This window comes from Chelonoidis abingdonii, chromosome 6 (genome assembly GCF_003597395.2).
Source record: "Chelonoidis abingdonii isolate Lonesome George chromosome 6, CheloAbing_2.0, whole genome shotgun sequence".
NCBI lineage: Eukaryota > Metazoa > Chordata > Testudines > Testudinidae > Chelonoidis > Chelonoidis abingdonii.
The window spans coordinates 43,375,013-43,393,539 of record NC_133774.1 but is presented as its reverse complement, the minus strand read 5'-3'; the positions used below and the strand labels follow the sequence as shown (position 1 = coordinate 43,393,539).

General features: G+C 40.2%; 1 protein-coding gene and 1 long non-coding RNA gene across 2 annotated transcripts in view; one reads left to right on the top strand and one right to left on the bottom strand.

Annotated features, from left to right (window-relative positions):
• The window catches only part of LOC116825245 (uncharacterized), a 295,317-nt gene extending 292,669 nt beyond the window's left edge, over positions 1 to 2,648 (top strand). Inside the window, exon 4 of the long non-coding RNA XR_012656089.1 lies at positions 2,631 to 2,648. This is a non-coding gene — a long non-coding RNA (uncharacterized LOC116825245). The remainder of the gene's footprint in view (positions 1 to 2,630) is intronic.
• A 4,509-nt stretch (positions 2,649 to 7,157) lies between these two features.
• Positions 7,158 to 18,527, bottom strand: part of NLN (neurolysin) — a 51,484-nt gene continuing 40,114 nt past the window's right edge. The window contains 4 exon segments of the mRNA XM_032773653.2: positions 7,158 to 9,969; positions 10,778 to 10,946; positions 16,254 to 16,390; positions 18,097 to 18,225. Of these exon segments, the coding sequence (XP_032629544.1) occupies positions 10,812 to 10,946; positions 16,254 to 16,390; positions 18,097 to 18,225 (401 nt within the window). The 3' untranslated portion in view covers positions 7,158 to 9,969; positions 10,778 to 10,811.

Sequence of the window (18,527 nt, the reverse complement as noted above, 5' to 3'; positions counted from 1 at the left end):
GAGATCTGTTCTCTGTAAATACCAGTCACTACAAATCTCAAACAACCTTTTAAAAGAAATGTATTTAATCATCAAGAATTTAATTTAGAAAAAATGCACATGCTGAGCTACTGTTAGCTCTGTAATCTGATCACTCAAGTGAAATGAGCAGGTTTACCTAGTCTTAACAATAGTAAAGAAATCATTATACAATGTTTAAAGGTAGAAATGTTTATCTTGAGGTAATAGCTTTGATCATACTATTAAACTCAGCCTTCACTTCCACAGGAATTTTCCCAGGGGTTGCCAATGAAGGATGTTATACAAGACAGATGCCCCTTGACTATGGACCCTCAGCAGGATCTTTACTCCTTTTATCCCCTTCAAAGTCTGCAGCATTGGGGAGGGGGAAGGGATTGGCTTTTAGTACTTGTTATTTTAAAAGACTAATAATAAAGATGTCAGGAGGGCAAGGTTACCAAAAAGATGACAAGATTACTTACTTGTCCATTCCATTAACAATAGCACCAGAAGAGTCAGGTATAGCTATCACTGCCTTTCAGCCCTATGCTGGAAAACATTAAGAAGATTAGACTAGACAGAAGGAGGGAGAGAAAAGGAGATATTAATAACTGCATGAGTGAATATTCAAATAATGAGACAGTCAATCTACTGTTAATTAATGTAGGTTAATGCTAGCAGGGGATTCAGGAAGGTTAAAGTTAGAGCCTTTCCTGGTTAAAAATACCTATGCTTACTAAAGAAAATTTCTTACATTCTGTATCAATGGATATATACAAGTGCTGCTTGACTTATCAAGATTATTAGGTCTTGTATCAATCAGATAAAGACAGATAATAAAAAGCCACAGAAAAGGATTTTCCCCTTCAAACTCTTTAATTAAAAATAAAATTAACAAATGAAATTATGTATCTTTATATAATAAAGAATCGAAGTATGGGTGTGGAATGGTGCCTATAACAAATAATATCGAATGGATAAAAAGCCAAACCGTGTACATATGTTGTTTAATTTGAAAGAAATGATTATTTCCCTAAGGCCTGCACACTGATCTGAGTTCTGTGTTGCTCTTAGTAATTTGTTCTATTACGAAGTTTATTCAGAACAGGTAAAGCCATATAGATTCTTGTTGTCTTGCTGGATTCATCCATGTTCTTAGAGTTGCTATTTTAGATAGTGTTAACAATAGTAATAGAGCTTTTATAACAGTTTCACAAAATGTTAATTAACAACAAGATTACACAACTGTGGGATTTGAGAAATAACAATTTCCAACATGTTTCAGAGTTATTCATTGTGTGTATTGCCCCAAAGGCTTATATTAATTGTCAGGACCATATTACAAGAAAATAGGAGGTTTCTTGTAATTTCCATTTATTACAAATACTGTGCTCTTTTTGTATATTCTGTCATCTAAGCCTGAGGAAATAAAACTTCTATAGATGATACAGGTTGGGAAATATAGTATGTTTTTATATATATGTTTTAACAGTGCTTTTGACTCATTTCCGTATTTAAATATTTTTTTCAAAGGGCAATGGTGCTTATGAAGTTGCACTGAGTTAGGTTCATTAGTTATTTACATGTTGCTAGTATAAACCCTTTAACAGGTCTTAGTATATCAACTTTTCAATAGGATGCAGTTACTATAGATGTTTGTGAGGACTGAAGTATAAAACTATAGCTTCTGCAGGTAGTGCAGTCAGTGCTTATGTGAAATGCATCTTTATTGTAGGGTATACAAAGCCTGCTATTTATGTGCTTTTATGGCAATAGCTTTTTAGGCCAAAACTTGTCCATATTTGGAATGTAGAATCAGTTTGTCCTTGTGAAAAACCTGGGTCTCCCATTACTGACTATACCCATTAAGTTTTGTATTACATTCAGAAATTTTATTTCTGATCTTGTGCCAGATCTTGGCTGTAACTTGTTTATGAGGATTGTCTGTATAACTAATCACTATTAACAAATAAAGGGGTTAGAAAGATAACAAGGGACCAAATTTTTAAGCTCCCAGTCAAGTGCATCCTCCAAAATTTAGAGGGTAGACTACTGCTTTTTCATGGACTCCACTTGAATATCTATAAAGAATAGTATCAGAGGGGTAGCCGTATTAGTCTGTATCCACAAAAACAACAAGGAGTCCGGTGGTACCTTAAAGACTAACCGATATATTTGGACATAAGCTTTTGTGGGTAAAAAACCCACTTCTTCAGATGCATGGAGTGAAAATTACAGACACAGGCATAAATATATATTGGCACATGAAGAGAAGGGAGTTACCTTACAAGTGGAGAACCAATGTTGAAAGCCAATTCAGACAGGGTGGATGTGGTCTACTCCCAATAACTGATAAGGAGGTGTCAATACCAAGAGAGGGGGAAATTGCTTTTGTAGTGAGCCAGCCACTCCCAGTCCCTATTCAAGCCTAAATTGATGGTGTTAAGTTGGCTAATAAATTGTAGCTCTGCCGTTTCTCTTTGAAGTCTGTTTTTGAAGTTTTTTTTTGGGTTAAAAAATGCTATTTTAAAAATCTTGTTATGAATGCCAGGGAGATTGAGTGTTTCGCTACTGGATTTTGTTAGTTACCATTCCTATGTCTGATTTGGTCCATTTATCCTTTTAAATAGAGACTGTCCAGTTTGGCAATGTACATGGCAGAGGGGTGCTGGAACATAATGGCATATATCCATTGGTAGATGTGCGGTGAACGAGCCCCTATGGCGTGGCTGATGTGATTAGTCCTATGCTGAGGTCACTTAATCAAAGATCTACAACCTATCCTGAGGACATTCTTCACTCTCACAGATCTTGGGAGACAGACCTGTCTTTTCTTACAGACAGCCCAACCTAAAGCAAATACTCACCAGCAAGCACATACCACACAACTAAAACACTAACCCAGGAACCTATCCTTGCAAGCAAATCCCCTAATGCCAATCTCTGTCCACATATCTATTCACGTGACATCATCATAGGACCTAATCACATCAGCCACGCCATCAGGGGCTCGTTCACCTGCACATCTACCAATGTGAAATATGCCATCATGTGCCAGCAATGCCCGTCTGCCATGTACATTGGCCAAACCGGACAGACTCTATGCAAAAGAATAAATGGACACAAATCTGACATCAGGAATCATAACAGTAGGAGAAAACTTCAACCTCTCTAGCCACTCAGTAACAGACTTAAAGATGGCAATTTTGCAACAGAAAAGCTTCAAAAACAGACTCCAATGAGAAACTGCTGAACTTGAATTAATATGCAAATTAGATACCCATCAATTTAGGCTTGAATAGAGACTGGGAATGGCTGAGCCATTACGTACATTGAATCTATTTCCCCATGTTAAGCATCCTCACACTTCTTGTCAAACTGTCTGTAATGGGGTATCTTGATTATCACTACAAAAGTTTTTTTCATAATTAATTAGCCTCTTAGAGTCGGTAGGACAATTCTCACCTTTTCATGTTCTCTGTATGTGTATATATATATCCTTATTATATTTTCCATTCTGTGCATCTGATGAAGTGGGCTGTAGCCCACGAAAGCTTATGCTCAAATAACTTTTAGTCTTTAAGGTGCCACAAGTACTCCTGTTCTTTTGGCAGATACAGACTAACACGGCTGCTACTCTAAAACGTGCCATTTTTTACTTATCAAACAGTTTGGATCATTCTGTCTGATTGCCTTGTCCTCAGCATTATTTACCACTCTTCCAATCTTTGTGTCATCTGCTGATTTTATCAGCAGTGATTTTATATTTACTTTCAGATCATTGATGAAAATGTTGAATAGTAACATGCCTAGTGCCAATCTGTGCAGAACCCCTCTAGAAATATCAAGCTGAGGATTCATCATTGACAACTACTTTCTGAGATCTGTCTACTAGCCAGTTTTTAATCCATTTAATGTGTGGTCTATTAATATTATGTTATGGTAATTTTTAAGTCACAATGTTGTACAGTACTAAATCAAATGCCTTACAACCTTTATCAACTGAACTCATATCAACAAAGAATGAAATCCAGTTGGTTTGACAAGTATTTTTTCCAGGTTGACTGACATTAATTATATTCCTGTCTTTTAATTCTTTATCAGTTGAATCCTGGACCCACTATTCCATTGTTTTGCCTAGGACTGATGTCAGGTTGACCAGCCTATAATTAACCAGGTCTTCCCGCTTTGCTCTTTTTGAATATTGACACAACTGTAGCACTCCCAGTCTTTTTTGGAATTTCTCTGGTAGTCCAAGATTTATTAAAAATGAACATCAGCAGGCCAAGGTCTCCTCAGCCAACTTTTTTAGGACTCTTCGGTGCAAGTTATCCAGGCCTGCTGATTGAAAAATGTTTGTCTCTAGTAGATGTTGTCTAATAGCCTCCTCACTTACTAATGGAATGGAAAGTATTTCATCATCCGCATGTGATACAAGGACATCGTCCTAATACTTTCTAAATACAGAACAGATCATACACTTCTGCACAATTATTAACACTTTGACTCCTCCATCTAGTATTGAGCCTAAACCACTGCTCAGATTTCTTTTGCTTGTAGTATGCTTAAGACTTGCTATTGCCCTCTGACCTGCCAACCATGGATTTTTCCCTGACATCCTTAGCTTCCCTTACCAATTTTCTGCACTTCTAATATATATAGTTGCTATCTATTTTCCATTGTTTACCACTTGTTATATATTTCTTTTTAATTTCTAATTGCAGTATTCACTTCACCACTGAAACAGCCAAAGTTATCCTTTTTCTTGACTGTGGATTTGTGGCTTTTTGGCCATCTAATAAACTCTTTTTAAAGAGTTCCCAATTTTCATTCACATTTTTCTGTCTCAATCCCCCCCCCCCATTAATTCTGCTATAATTTTCCTCTGGTTAGGGAAATTGGCCCTTTGAAGCACTAAGCATATATTATTTCTGGTTGAGACTGTCCTCCATTTGCCCATATTGAATGTAATCAGATTATGATCACTGATACCTAAGCAATGACCTCTTCTGTTAAGAAAATTATCATATATAATTTTTAGAAACTAACGAAGTTTTACTATTGGCTGCTCAAGACTGCCAGTGTATGTCTCTCAAATTGAAGTCCCCCCAGCAGAGTTTTTCTTTACACACAAGAGAGCTAGCATCAACTATATTCATAGAGAATATGTTGTCGTCAGAAGATGATGTCCAAGTGGAAACATTTAAACATGTTGATGTATAATCTCAGGCTCTTTAGCGCTAATTTTGCAGTTGACTTAAGACAATGATCTCTATATGCCTATGTGTGTGTTCACACACACACACCAGCTAAACTTTATATTTTTCTTAGAGCACTCAAACATGATCAGTAAATCACACTGAGGTACTGGGTATGTATAGTTGTCCACACCTCCTATTCCTTCCTGCTGTCTCCACCCTAACATCCATCTTGACCTTTCTACAACCCTCACAGAAACACCCCAGTCCAACTTCCTCCTCTCAGCTGTTGGTTCCCTCCCTCTCACTTTAACCTATTTTGCCACTGACATCTAGTCTAACCCCTCCCAGAAGTTAGTTTACTCCCCAACACTTCCAGACATCTAACTCCCACCCACCACATCCTCGCTGCCAGCTTCCTCTCTGTTCTCACCATTCCCCATGCAACCCACTCAGCTTCTGGAAAGCCCCTTTAACACTCCCCACTTGACTTACCTCTCAGCCCTTAGATCATAGTTCCCTAAAAAGTACTTCGTGTTCTAAGGCTGAAAGCTGGAGACGTTGACCCTGTGACTCATTTTTCATTGCAATGACTGCTCTTATAAATGATCATAGTCATCATAATTGTTTCTTGTCTAACGAATATTGGTACAATAGATTTTAATAGAATTGTGCAAGAAACAAGATTGATGATTGGCTAACCCTATTTACTGATTAAAATTGACAATCTGGTTTATGTCACAAAGTGTGTTATATTTTCCAGTGGCATTGTTTTAAACATGTTCATTTATGTGAAGCTAATGGCAAATTAAAGTGGATCCTTTGAGGGAATGAGAGGAAGCTGAAAATATGATGGATCTAGGCTCCACTTAATTTGCCTCTGCATGATGCCATAACATTTTCATTTTACTGGGCAGACAGCCCCCTTCATCATGTGGGATGAAATAGCTTTCCCCACACAGAAAGGGAGAGGAAAAAAAAAACTTGCCAAGCGAAGATGCAGAGAGAGGAAAGATTCCAATCTCGCTCCCAAAAACTGGAGAGGGGGAGGGAACAGAAACATATGTGGTATAGACAGATTTAAACAGGGAGTTATGTGGCTAAAACATTGTGCACCACTTTGGCAGTGTACCTCTTAGGGTATGTCTATGCTTTGAACTGGGAGTGTTATTCCCAGTTCCATGAGAATATGCACATTAACTCTGAGGAGGCTAATACACTAAAAATACAATGTAGCCATGGTGATGTAAGGGGCTGATGGGGCTCTCCAGATGCAGAAACATCCTAAGGGAGCCTAACCCCTCCTGCTACTTACACTGTTACAACTACACTTGTATTTTCAGTATGATCACAGCCTGTCTGAGTATGTCTCCTCAAGTTGCGAATTACAGACCCAGCTTGAAGTGCAGACATACCCTTCACTCTTCATACATCTTTCTGTTATTCCACTCCTGGATTTCTCTTGAACACTGAACTATATTGTTCCAAATTGTGAGGTGGTTTTTTTAATAGGGACAAATTGTCTCCTCTCAGACATAAAACTACTTTTTACTTGTAGGCTTAACAGATACATTGACTCAGTTGACAATATCCATTTTGCCTTTTTAGAATGAAGGAATATATTGTTAGTTATAGCTCCAAATTCCATTTATTAACCACACAACCACATTCAAGATCATTAAAGCAACAGGCATTTTACCTGGACCCAGACAAATGATTCAAAAGAGAACTGGCTTGCAAAAGTAATAATTTTTTTTCCTGCTACTGAGCTACACAGAGTTGTAATGAAATGCTGGGGACTGGGCAATACAGGGCGAGGAATGCCAATGGGGAACAAAGGTAACATCACACTCCAACTGCTCATTTGAAAGTTTGTTTTTTTTAACTGAGAAATCATTGAGTACATATGTAACTTGTGATGATACAAACATCAGTATATATAAAAACTTAGTAAAACGGTAAAATCATCATTTAAGAAAATTACATTTGCATTACATAATGACTACACAATAGGAAGCTTTATTTTATAAAACAAATGGTACAACAACGGCAGCGTGATATACCCAAGCAACAGAGCCGTTTTTCCTGTCACACACTATAAAAATGGATTGTGAGTCTTAACTATGTCTCTTTATTGGTAGGTTGATGCACTGATTATGAAGATGGATATTTTAAAATCTTCAGTTACAATGTCAGAAATTCATTTCTTGAAGCAGTTACTGTAGTTCCTTCCTATGAAGGGGCAGAAGGTCCAGTTTGCATCACTGATCTGCGTCCGTCCATTTAACATTTTCTTGGCCCGCAGATCACTTACAGGTCTACTTACTGGAAGCCTACTAAACAATCAGTGAAGCCACTGGACAATCAAGGTGCTAAAGGAGCACACAAGGAAAACAAGGCCATTGCAGAAAAACTAAATTAATTATTTGCATCAGTCTTCACTGCAGAGGATGTGAGGGGGATTCCCACACCTGAACCATTCTTTTTAGGTGACAAATCTGAGGAACTGCCCCAGACAGAGATGTACTTAGAGGAAGTTTTGGAACAAACTGAAAAATTAAACAGTAATAACTCACCAGGACAAGATGGTATTCACTAAAGAGTTCTGAAGGATCTCAAACATGAAATTGCACAACTAACAACTATGTAACTTACCACTTAAATCAGCTTCTGTGCTAGATGACTGGAAGATAGCTAATGTGACATCATTTAAAACAGGCTCCAGAGGCAATCCCAGCAATTACAGATTGATAAACCTAACTTCAGTACCTGGCAAACTGGTTGAAACTATAGTAATGAGCAGAATTATCAAACACATAGATGAACATGATTTGTTGGGGAAGAGTCAATGTGACTTTTGTAAAGGGAAATCATTCTAATAGATTGATGAGGAACTCTTTGAGGGGATCAACAAACATGTTGACAAGAGGGATCCAGTGGATATGGTGCACTTCATTTTCAGAAAGCCTTTGACAAGATCCCTCACCAAAGGCTCTTAAGCAAAGTAAGCAATCATGGGATAACAGAGAAAGTCCTCTCATGGATCAGTAATTGGTTAAAAGATAGGAAACAAAGGGTAGGAATAAATGGTCAATTTTCAGAATGGAGAGAGTTAAATAGTGGTGTCCCCCAAGGATCTGAACTGGGACCAGTGCAGTTCAACATATTTATAAATGATCTGGAAAAAGCAGTAAACAGTGAGGTGGCAAAATTTGCAGATGATATAAAGGAACTCAAGACAGTTAAGTCCAAAGCAGACTGCAAAGAGTTAAAAAGGGAGCTCATAAAACTGGGGGGCTGGGCAACAAAATGGCAGATGAAATTCAGCGTTGATAAATGCAAAGTATTGCACATTGGAAACTTAATCCAAACAATACATACAAAATGATGGGGTCTAACTTAGCTGTTACCACTCAAGACAGAGATCTTGGAGTCATTGTAGATAGTTCTCTGACAATATCAGCTTAATGTGCAATGGTAGTCATAAAAGCTATCAGAATGCTAGGAAAGATTCAGAAAGGGATAGAAAATAAAACATAAAATATAATGCCTCCATATAAATCCATGGTATGACCACATCCTGAATACTGCAAGCAGATCTGGTCGCTCTGTCTCAAAAATGATGTATTGGAATTGGAAAAGGTATAAAGAAGGGCAACAAAAATGATTAGCGATATGAAACAGCTTCTATATGAAGAGAGATTAAAAAGACTGGAACTTTTCAGCTTGGAAAAGAGACGATTAAGAGGGCATATGACAGAGGTCTATAAAATCTTGATTGGTATAGAGAAAATGAATAAGGAAGTGTTATTTACCCCTTCACATAACACAAGAACTAGGGGTCACCCCAATGAAATTAATAGGCATCAGGTTTAAAACAAACAAAAGGAAGTACTTATTCACAGAATGCTCAGACAACACGTGGAACTCTTTGCCAGGGGATTTTGTGAAGGCCAAAATTGCAACAGTGTTCAAAAAAGAACTAGATAAGTTCATGGAGGATAGGTCCATCAATGGCTATTAGCCAGGATAAGCAGGGATGCAACACTATGTTCTGTGTGTCCCTAGCCTCTGTTTGCCAAAAGCTGGGAGTGGACAACAGGAAATTAAGGGTGATGCCTCTATATAGTCCAAGAATGAGTGCCTCTGTGCCTATGGTTTTATTTGGGTAATTGCATAAGTAGTTATTTTCTATTGGAGGAAACTGCAATGCAATCCATTGCATGGACTTACAGTCATGCTCTCCATCAACCTATAAAATAATTAAATTATGTGACTCTTCTTGGAACGTCTCCAGGTTGCACCTTGGAAAGAATTACTAATAAGATTCAGGGCACATGGATACCATTCTTGGATTGATTTTCACCATCTATTAAAATTTACCTCAGACATAAATTGTTTTTTTCTAAATATCATGAAAGACTTCACAGAACAACTGAAATTATTATAATTGTACAAGTGTTGCTTTCGAGTGACCGCCAGTGGTGCTCTGAAAGAATGAATAGGAGATGGATAGTGACCTAGAATAAAGCTTTATATCAACAAAAATAGAAGATAATGATAGAATTACAAAGATCTTAGCTTCTTCATCTGTTTCACCCAACCCAGGAGACACAACTGAAATTAGGAAAGAAGTTCTTCAGTTACATGGTACATGATGATAGTTTAATATAAAAATAAAAGATGAAGGTGTCATCAATGCAAATCTCTCATCCAATAACACCTTCAGGAGCAAAGGACCTCTCCCAAGTCTGAATCTTGGATCTTCTGCCTGAAAGCAAGATAAACTCAAGTCATAGTAAAGAGAGTTTAATTTAGACAGTAGATGTTAGTGAGCTGTCAGTACAATAAAAGAAATTGTAGAATAAAAATGAATCAATTATTTAATTTTGGGGAATGTATTTTTTTCTCATTTTTAAATTAATTCACAAAGAATAATTCAACCATGTCTCTCTTAAGAGATACAAGTCAGTATTTTTTCTAGATTAATTTGTATAATTTCATAACAATTCACAAATAAAATCACTACACAAATTTCAACATAGTATCTTAGAATGTGTTCGTACACTGTGTTATGTTTTGTGTCCCTGTGAGACTTAAAATCAAATTGTTTGTTTATACAATTATAATTTTTAAAAAAATCTAAAAGTGACTGATTTTCCCTTGTGAGATACATTGTCTTAGAAAGGCATGAAATACACTGAGACAGGGCCAGCTCTACTGTTTCTGCTGCCCCAAGCAGCGTGCCGAATTGCCACTGCTGACGGCAGGAGCAGTGCGTTTGCTGTTAGGGCGGCTCGCGTGTTTCCGCAGCGGCGGCAATTCAGCAGCAGCTTCTGTCTTCAGCCGGAAGACAGAAGCTGCGCCACCATGGATAGCTGAACACAGAAGCTGCCGCCGAATTGCCACCACCACGGAACCGTGTGAGCCGCCTTAACGGCACATGGACTGCCCCCACCATCCGCGGCAGCAATTCAGCGTGCTGCTTGGGGGGAAAACACACAGATTGCTGCCCCAAGCACCTGCTTGGGATGCTGGTGCCTGGAGCCGGCCTTGCACTGAGATTTCAAGATGCCCACCTTGCTGATGTACCATTCCAAAGGATCAGTTGCTTCACTGAATATTCAATCCCTTACTCAATAGGAAAGCTTTCTGGTTTGGTTTACACTGTAAGAAATTTTGGACTATATCCATCCCATCCAAAGATCCTCCAGGTTTCAGGATAAGGTTTCTGTATTTCATTCCAGCCTGACAGAAAAAGTAAATCAGAATGTTAATATTTAATGTTTGTGCAATTCTCCAAATCAATAACAAATAAAGGAAAGACAGCTTGCTGATCATGGTAGGAGCTGCCTCTCTTCTCAATCTCCCTTAATACTAAGGGCCAAAGCCTGGGGTGTATCCTAGAGACAACCAAGGCTATGTGGCCAGAATGGGCTCAAGTCTGCGGGGGCCTCCATCAATTCCTGAAGAAGAAACCTCTCCCATGAGGCCTTATAGCGTTTATGTAGTCACAATCCTTCCATTTGATCATGTTCTGTAAGATGTTCTTCAAGAGGCAGCATGCATACAGTGCTTTGCCAAAATTCAGGGTGGATGGGTTATCTCAGAAGACTGCCAGACACGTCAAGGGAACCTTAAGTCCACACTCTCCTAATTCAAAATCCTTGGCTATCAGCTTCCAACTGAAGGAATCCCTATCTGCAGTATTGGGGGATAATAAGGATCTATATTATCCTAAATCATTATCAGAACACAAACACATAGACCTTAACGTTAATTTTAAATGCGTTAAGTAACAAAGACTTATTCCCTGCCGAAACCCAAGTTCAAGGGGCTTTTCCACAAGAGTCTGATGCCTAAAGCATGTGGATTTGTTACAGCACTGACATCATCAAAAGTAATGTTAAGAGTATTGTTATTTTAACCAACAGTTGAAATATGATGCAACAACAGCCAAGCACCAACATTGCTTCATTTAAGTGGACACCTTTAACAGAATTAGCCAGTAACTCCTGAAGCAATAATTAGTTATCAGAACTACCTGAGCAAGAAAGGTGATGGGAATGTTAAAACATTTGAAGTCATCTTCAGTACTAGTTCCCATTCGTAGTTAGTTTAAGTCAGTTATACCATTTTAGGCCCCTGAGATATGAATGCCAATGGGAAGATGTTCCTTTGCGTGCAGGGTTTCTAGATCTATTTGGCTTCCTGACTGAAGAAAAATTAGGATAAGATGCTTCCTTGTTTGTCATAAATAATACATCACTAATAGGCTGTCTGTTGATAAGACTATACAACTTCTTGATAGCTGTGCTGCAGGACTAAGTGAAGGTTCTGTTGATTGGTTGAATTCTAAGGTTTGATGAGCATCTTTTGGGAACTCTACAGGTCTCTATGCTGTTGTTCTATCCCTTAGCTTCATTTCCCATCACATGGTCTCTAACACATCAAAAAAACTGGCTGTAGTAGTTGGACTACTATGGTTAATACTGCTGTTTCCTTACTATCTTTAAAGCTCTTTCTCTGAGAAAAGCTTGAGTAAATGGTCTTTCCACCGGGATTCCAAGATAGGTTGAGACAGCAGGAGAAAAAACTATTTCCAAACCTCTCATGGTTTGACTCAGAGCAGCCATGTCTGCCCTTAATTGTGGATTTAGGCCTATGATCCAGATACGTCTGGAAGCTCCTGTATGGCTTTCCCCCATGCAGCAGAACCATAGCAATTCTGCTGTGTTTTGGGTCTTCTATTCCACTGGAAGGAAAAGAAGGGAAGAATTTGCCTCTGAATTTTTAACCTCTCTCTTTAAAAACTCTGGGAAGTGTATTGAGGCTACCCTCACTGACCAGGTGCACTGTCTGAATAATGTATTGAAGAACCAACATACTGAAAGTGTTGCTTATATTTTACTGCTTGAGTTAGTCTCCGGAAGTCTAATACAGAATCAAGCCTTTGTTCTTTGGAGAGTAAAGAGTAATTTGGAAAAAAAATCTGTGGTATCAGTGGAACAAATATTTCACTACATCATACAGGTAATCACATCTCCCAGTTCTTGAGAGAGTAGAGATTCCTCAATAAAATCTGTAGGGATTGAGGAGTCTGACAATAATAAAGCTACAGAGTTAAGAAGAGTATGAGTGATCATTAAAAATACAGTTTCTAACGCTCAAGTGGTTAATGTGATAGTTGCTTATGCAGGAAGAGAAACCTCAGTTTCATTCTGACAGGAAGAGGTAAGCTGAGGTTCTAAAAACCCCAGTCTTGTGATATGCTAGTAACTGCCTTCCTTTCATGAATTTCTGAAATTGAAATAATTTGAGGTCTTATTTGAAATTGCTTCTGCAGTAAAAAAAACTAATTGGGCACCTGGGGATGGCTGTTTTTGTTTGAAATAAGAAAAGATTTAATCTTACTAGAGTATCTGATATTTATTTATGGAGGGTTGTTGGTCCCATCAGGGAAACTCTTATGTCTCCAAAGAGTGCAATGAGGAAGGACAACAGGTTAAACAGATCTGATTTGGAGATGAGGTTACATTAAGGGAAAAAAAACCTTCCCCAAGTAGCTTACACATAGTAGATCCCTCTTAAAAAGTTATATGAGCAGCTGAACAAATATAAAAGGTCACAGACTGTAGTGAAATAACTCTTTTTCTCCTCTTCTTCAGAAAGAAAGTTTCCAGAAGGCTTCAGACTAAAGAAAAGCACCAAGAACCTATGTAGCTGAAGCACAGTGAATATCCATTTTGTAGTGGCACGATAATTGAAAAGACAAATTATTTTTAAGCCTCTCATATAAAGAGAAAAAAGTCCAGGGGAAAAAAAAAACTTAAATAAATCTCAGAATAAAAGGTACTTTAATGCATAGGGAGAAACAGAAATCACAGAGCAATTTGGGGAAATTTTGAATAGTTAAAACTCTAAGCCATCTTTCAGAGGCTCTCAGAAAATGGATTGTGCCTATGCAGAGAGAGAGCACACGGAACAGAAAAGGGAAGATCTAAGGGGCTAGACCCATAAATGGGACGTAGATTCAGCGTTGCAATGTATAACTATTAGATGCCCCACAGTTATAAGCTCCCAAAATCCTAATTACTAGTTCCCTACTGGGTCCTCGGCAGCACTTCGGCGGCGGGATGTGTGTGTGTGTGTGCAAGTGAAGACTCCCCCCCATTGCTGAAGTGCCACTGAAGACCCAGTAGGGAGCCATGCAGTGAGTACAAGCCCCTTGTGCCTGTCTCTCCACCCCCCCACATCCGACCCCCACCCATGTCCTGCCCCCGACTACCTCCCTCAGAACTCGCAACCCATCGAACCCCCCGCTCCTGGTCCTCCTGAACACCAACCCCCAAGCCCCCCCCTGAACGCCCCCAGGACCCCACCCCCTACACAACTCGTCCCGACTGCCCCGACCCCATCCACCACCCCAACAGACCCCCGAGACTCCCACACCTACCCTACCCCACCCCATTCCTCATCTCCTGACTGGCTCCCCAGAACCTCTGCCCCCTCCAACCGCTCCCTGCCTCTTATCCAACCCCTCCTCCCAGGCCTGGCCTGGCCCCCCTACTATGCTGCTCAAAGGTGGCAGGAGCTGCAGAGCTGCCTAGAGTTCTGGCACCAGCAGCGCAGCACGCTGCGGCTCTGCAAGGCAGAGGGAGGGACTGGGGCTTGGGGAGCCTCCCCCGCTGGGAGCTCAGGCGGGCCAGAGACAGGACAGTCCTGCGGGCTGGATGTGGCCCATGGACAGGAGTTTGCCCACCTGCCAGACCCTTTAATAACTGGTTCTACACTGGCTTCTAAATTTAACAACCGGTTCTTGCGAACCAGCTCCAGCTCACCACTGGTGCCCCACAGTCTAGTGGAATCCACAGCACTGAGTTAGGTGCCCAGGGTCCCTATACAATGCATGAGGAAAATCAGGTGCCTACAAATGGGATTAACAAAAGCTAGCATGTTGAACAGGGAGCTAATTAAGGTACTCACAAGGAGAGGGGTGAAGCCTAAGCTCCACTCCTCAAAGGGAGTTAGGCATCTAACTCCAGGCCAGAGGCAGGTGCCTCCCTCCTCTCAATATTCACAGCCACAAACCCTCTCCTCGAGTTAGGCATTGAAACTCTTCAGTGTAAAAAGGGGGGGGAAGGGTAACACCCTTATAACTTTAGCTCAGTGAACAGAGACTTGAATCTCCCACATCTCATGTTAGTGCCCTAACTGCTGGGCTATAGAATCATTCTCTCTCTCTCTCTCTGGCCTGCTGAATATTTATATGTAAAAAATGGAAGAGCTTCACCAGGAAAGATCGAGACCCACCTCAGAGCCCAGTGGGCAGAGGATCCACCTGAGAAGTGGAAGACTTGGGTTTAAATCCCTGTCCCCATCAAGCAGAGGGGGAGGATTTGAACCTGGGCCTTCCATACCGTGAGTGAGTGCTCTAACTATTAGGTTAAAGGTTATATAAGAGAGGTTTGCACTACCACGACCATGTCCTCCTCCATTTTTTGTGAGGCTCAATCCAGTAGGCATGCTTCAAGTACACCTACCAGATAGGGCCCCACAGGTGAGAGAGGCAGGGAATGATTAGTTTGAGGACCCACTGGGCCTTAGGCATGAGATTGGTGTATACCCAGAGACAGAAATGTAGCCACCTAGGGGGCTTTACCAGTGGTAATTTAGGCATCTGAAAGATTAGGCAGCAGCTGAACAAGGATTCTGAGGATATAAATTTTGAATTTAGGCATATAAATGGCAGTTGTCCACTTTGTGGATAACCCCTTTATGGATTTAGCCCAAGGTCACAAAGGAAGTCTGTCTCTCAAGCCCCAGGCTCCCCTTAACCACTAGAACAGCCATCCTTCCTTCCTTTGTGCTGGGAAGAGAAGCGGTCAAGGCCTACAAAGGAGTAAAGTAGCAGCTCTAGAATGAACCAATGAATTAAGATTAAGATTCCCTTTTGAGAGAATGTATTTTTAAACCTGCCAAAACCAAACAAAGAAATCAAAACACAAAATGCTTCAACTGATCTGACAGAGTAGTAAGTTATACTGCTACAAAAGGAGAGACCCAGAATAGATTTAGATTTCCATACTCTGAATGGTAATTGCATAACAAAACACATAGGTGACTTGCTATTAATGGAAAGAGATCACTAGTGTCAAACAACTTTTACAGCACCAGAACATGAATAATCTTTTATCATGAGACAGTGTGCTCTCCCATACTGTGCAGTGTAAAATTAAAGGGAAAGTGGAAATCATCTCCTAACAAACCACAGGAGTCATATCTTATACAAGTTTTAAATATTTAACTTTATAGCCAAGATTTGTATAAAACACAAATGCCCTTAAAATAGAGATTTTCTACTATGAAATTAAACCATTTATAAACTTTTTATTGATGTAGTGGATTTGATACATACAATAAGAAAGGCCTAAAATGTTAAAACCTACTCATCTGCTGATTATAATAAATCTAATTTTGGAGCTTGTACAATAGCTAATTCTGAAATTTAAAAAATTCAGTAATGGTATATACTAAAGTTAGTTCCTATCTTACCTTTGGATTCATTATTCCTTGTTGTTTAAAGCAGCTATAAAAAATATCCATGGAAAAAACTTCAGTCCACAGATATCCATAGTATTGGCCATCATAGCCACTTGCCAAATGTCCAAAAGTAGCTGGCATGTTTGTTCCTTAAAAAGCAGATAAAAAATTATTACTAGTTTTTCCATAACTATTGTTCTTTGAGATGTTGCTCGTGTCAATTCCATGATAGGTGTGAACATGCTACAAGCACTGTTGCTGGAGATTTTTCCCTTAGTGGTATCCATCAGGCTGGCTCTAGTGCCGTCTGGAGCTGCATGCTCATGTGGCGATATAAGAGGCACAGCGCAGCCAGCCACACACCCTCTCAGTTCCTTCTTACCGTTAACTCCGACAGAAGGGTAGGAGGGTAGGTTGTGGAATGGACATAAGCAACACATCTCAAAGAACAACAGTTATGGAAAAGTTAGTAACTGTTTTTTCTTTGATTGCTTGCTCATGTCCATTCCATATTAGGGACTAACAAGCAGACCAAGAGCAACACCGCTCTCCTGAAACTGGCATCGTCCCTGGCCTGTTGTGATGGTGTAGCAAGATGCAAAGGTATGTACTGATGATCAGGTTGCGCCCCTATACAGATGTCTTGGATTGGGACCTGTGCAAGGAACACTGCCCCGACAAAGCCTGGGCTCTTGTGGAGTGATGGCCAAAGGTGGGACATTGGCCTGCTCATAGCAAGCCTGAATACAGGGGGTTATCCAGGATGAGATCCTCTGAGCTGACACAGGTAGCCCTCTCATCCTTTCCGCTACTGCTACAAAGACTTGTGTGGATTTCTGGAAAGGTTTAGTCCTCTCCATTTAAAAGGCAAGAGCAAGCCTAATGTCCAATGAGTGAAGCCACCATTCCTCAGAGCTCTTGTGAGGTTTCAGGGAGAAGACTGGCAGGAAAATGGCTTGGTTGTTATGGAATTGTGACACCACCTTTGGCAGGAAGGCCGGGTGGGGGAGCAGTTGGACCTTGTCCTTGAAAAACACTAAGTATGGCTGTTCTGGTGTAAGGGCCTTGATTTCAGAGACCCTTCTGGCTGAGGTGATCGCCACCAAGAAGGCTTTCCTACAAGAGAGAAACAGCAGGGGGTATGATGCTAGTGGCTCAAAGGTGGCCTGCTAAACCCAGGGTTGTGAGTTCAATCCTTGAGGGGGCCACTTAGGGATCTGGGGCAAAAATCAGTACTTGGTCCTGCTAGTGAAGGCAGGGGGCTGGACTCGATGACCTTTCAAGGTTCCTTCCAGTTCTAGGAGATGGGTATACCTCCAATTATTATTTTTTTTTTTTTATAGGTGCCAACTTTCCAATGTGCCAGGGGGTGCTCACTGCTCAACCCCTAGCTTTGCCACAGTCTCCCCTGAGACTGCCATGCCCTCACTCCTTCCCCTCCCCCACCTCCTCTCCTGCATGGCACAAAACAGCTGATCTGGAGGTGCGAGGAGGGTGGGGGAGGAGGCTGATGTGGGGCTGCTGACATATTACTGTGGCTCTTTGTCAATGTACATTGGTAAATTCTGGCTCCTTCTCAGGCTCAGGTTGGCCACCCCTGCTTTAATGTATAATAGTGCTTCAGATTTAGAATGGTATTAATGTATCGATCTGGAATATATCTTAGCTGCAAATGGATATTTTTGATGGAATAACATTAATGACCTTTCTTATTTCAAAGTAATTATTCAGTTTCATAAACTGGATTTCTTTTTTAAAGCACATTCACCTGATTTGCTATAAGACCTATTGTGAAGGTACTGTATGCTTATCTGAAGCAGTCAACATGCTGCATGAAAACTTTACTTTTACGTACCTGGGGTTGCAGAAATTCCCAGAATATCCATGCAGTACTTGGCATATTCATCTGCAGGGTCAGCAGATGATTTGGTATGAATGGACTGGTCAACCTTGCTCAAAACAATCTGACGAAGAGTCAAAAGACCTAGTGATATGAGGGCATTTGGTTTATAAATGTTATAGTAATACGCTGGGTTTCTATGGTATCAGCCATCCAAGGATCTCATTGTGCATTATATACATTAACAAGTTAAGCACTGTAAAATCCAGTGAGGACAATAAGTATCTGTCATAAATAGATAGCTAAGGGTTAATGTTTCTTTTACCTGTAAAGGGTTAACAAAGGGAACCAAACACCTGACAAGAGGACCAATCAGGAAACCGGATTTTTTAAAAGCTTAAGGGAGGGAATTTGTGGGTCTTCTTTGTCTTGGGTCTGTGTCTTTT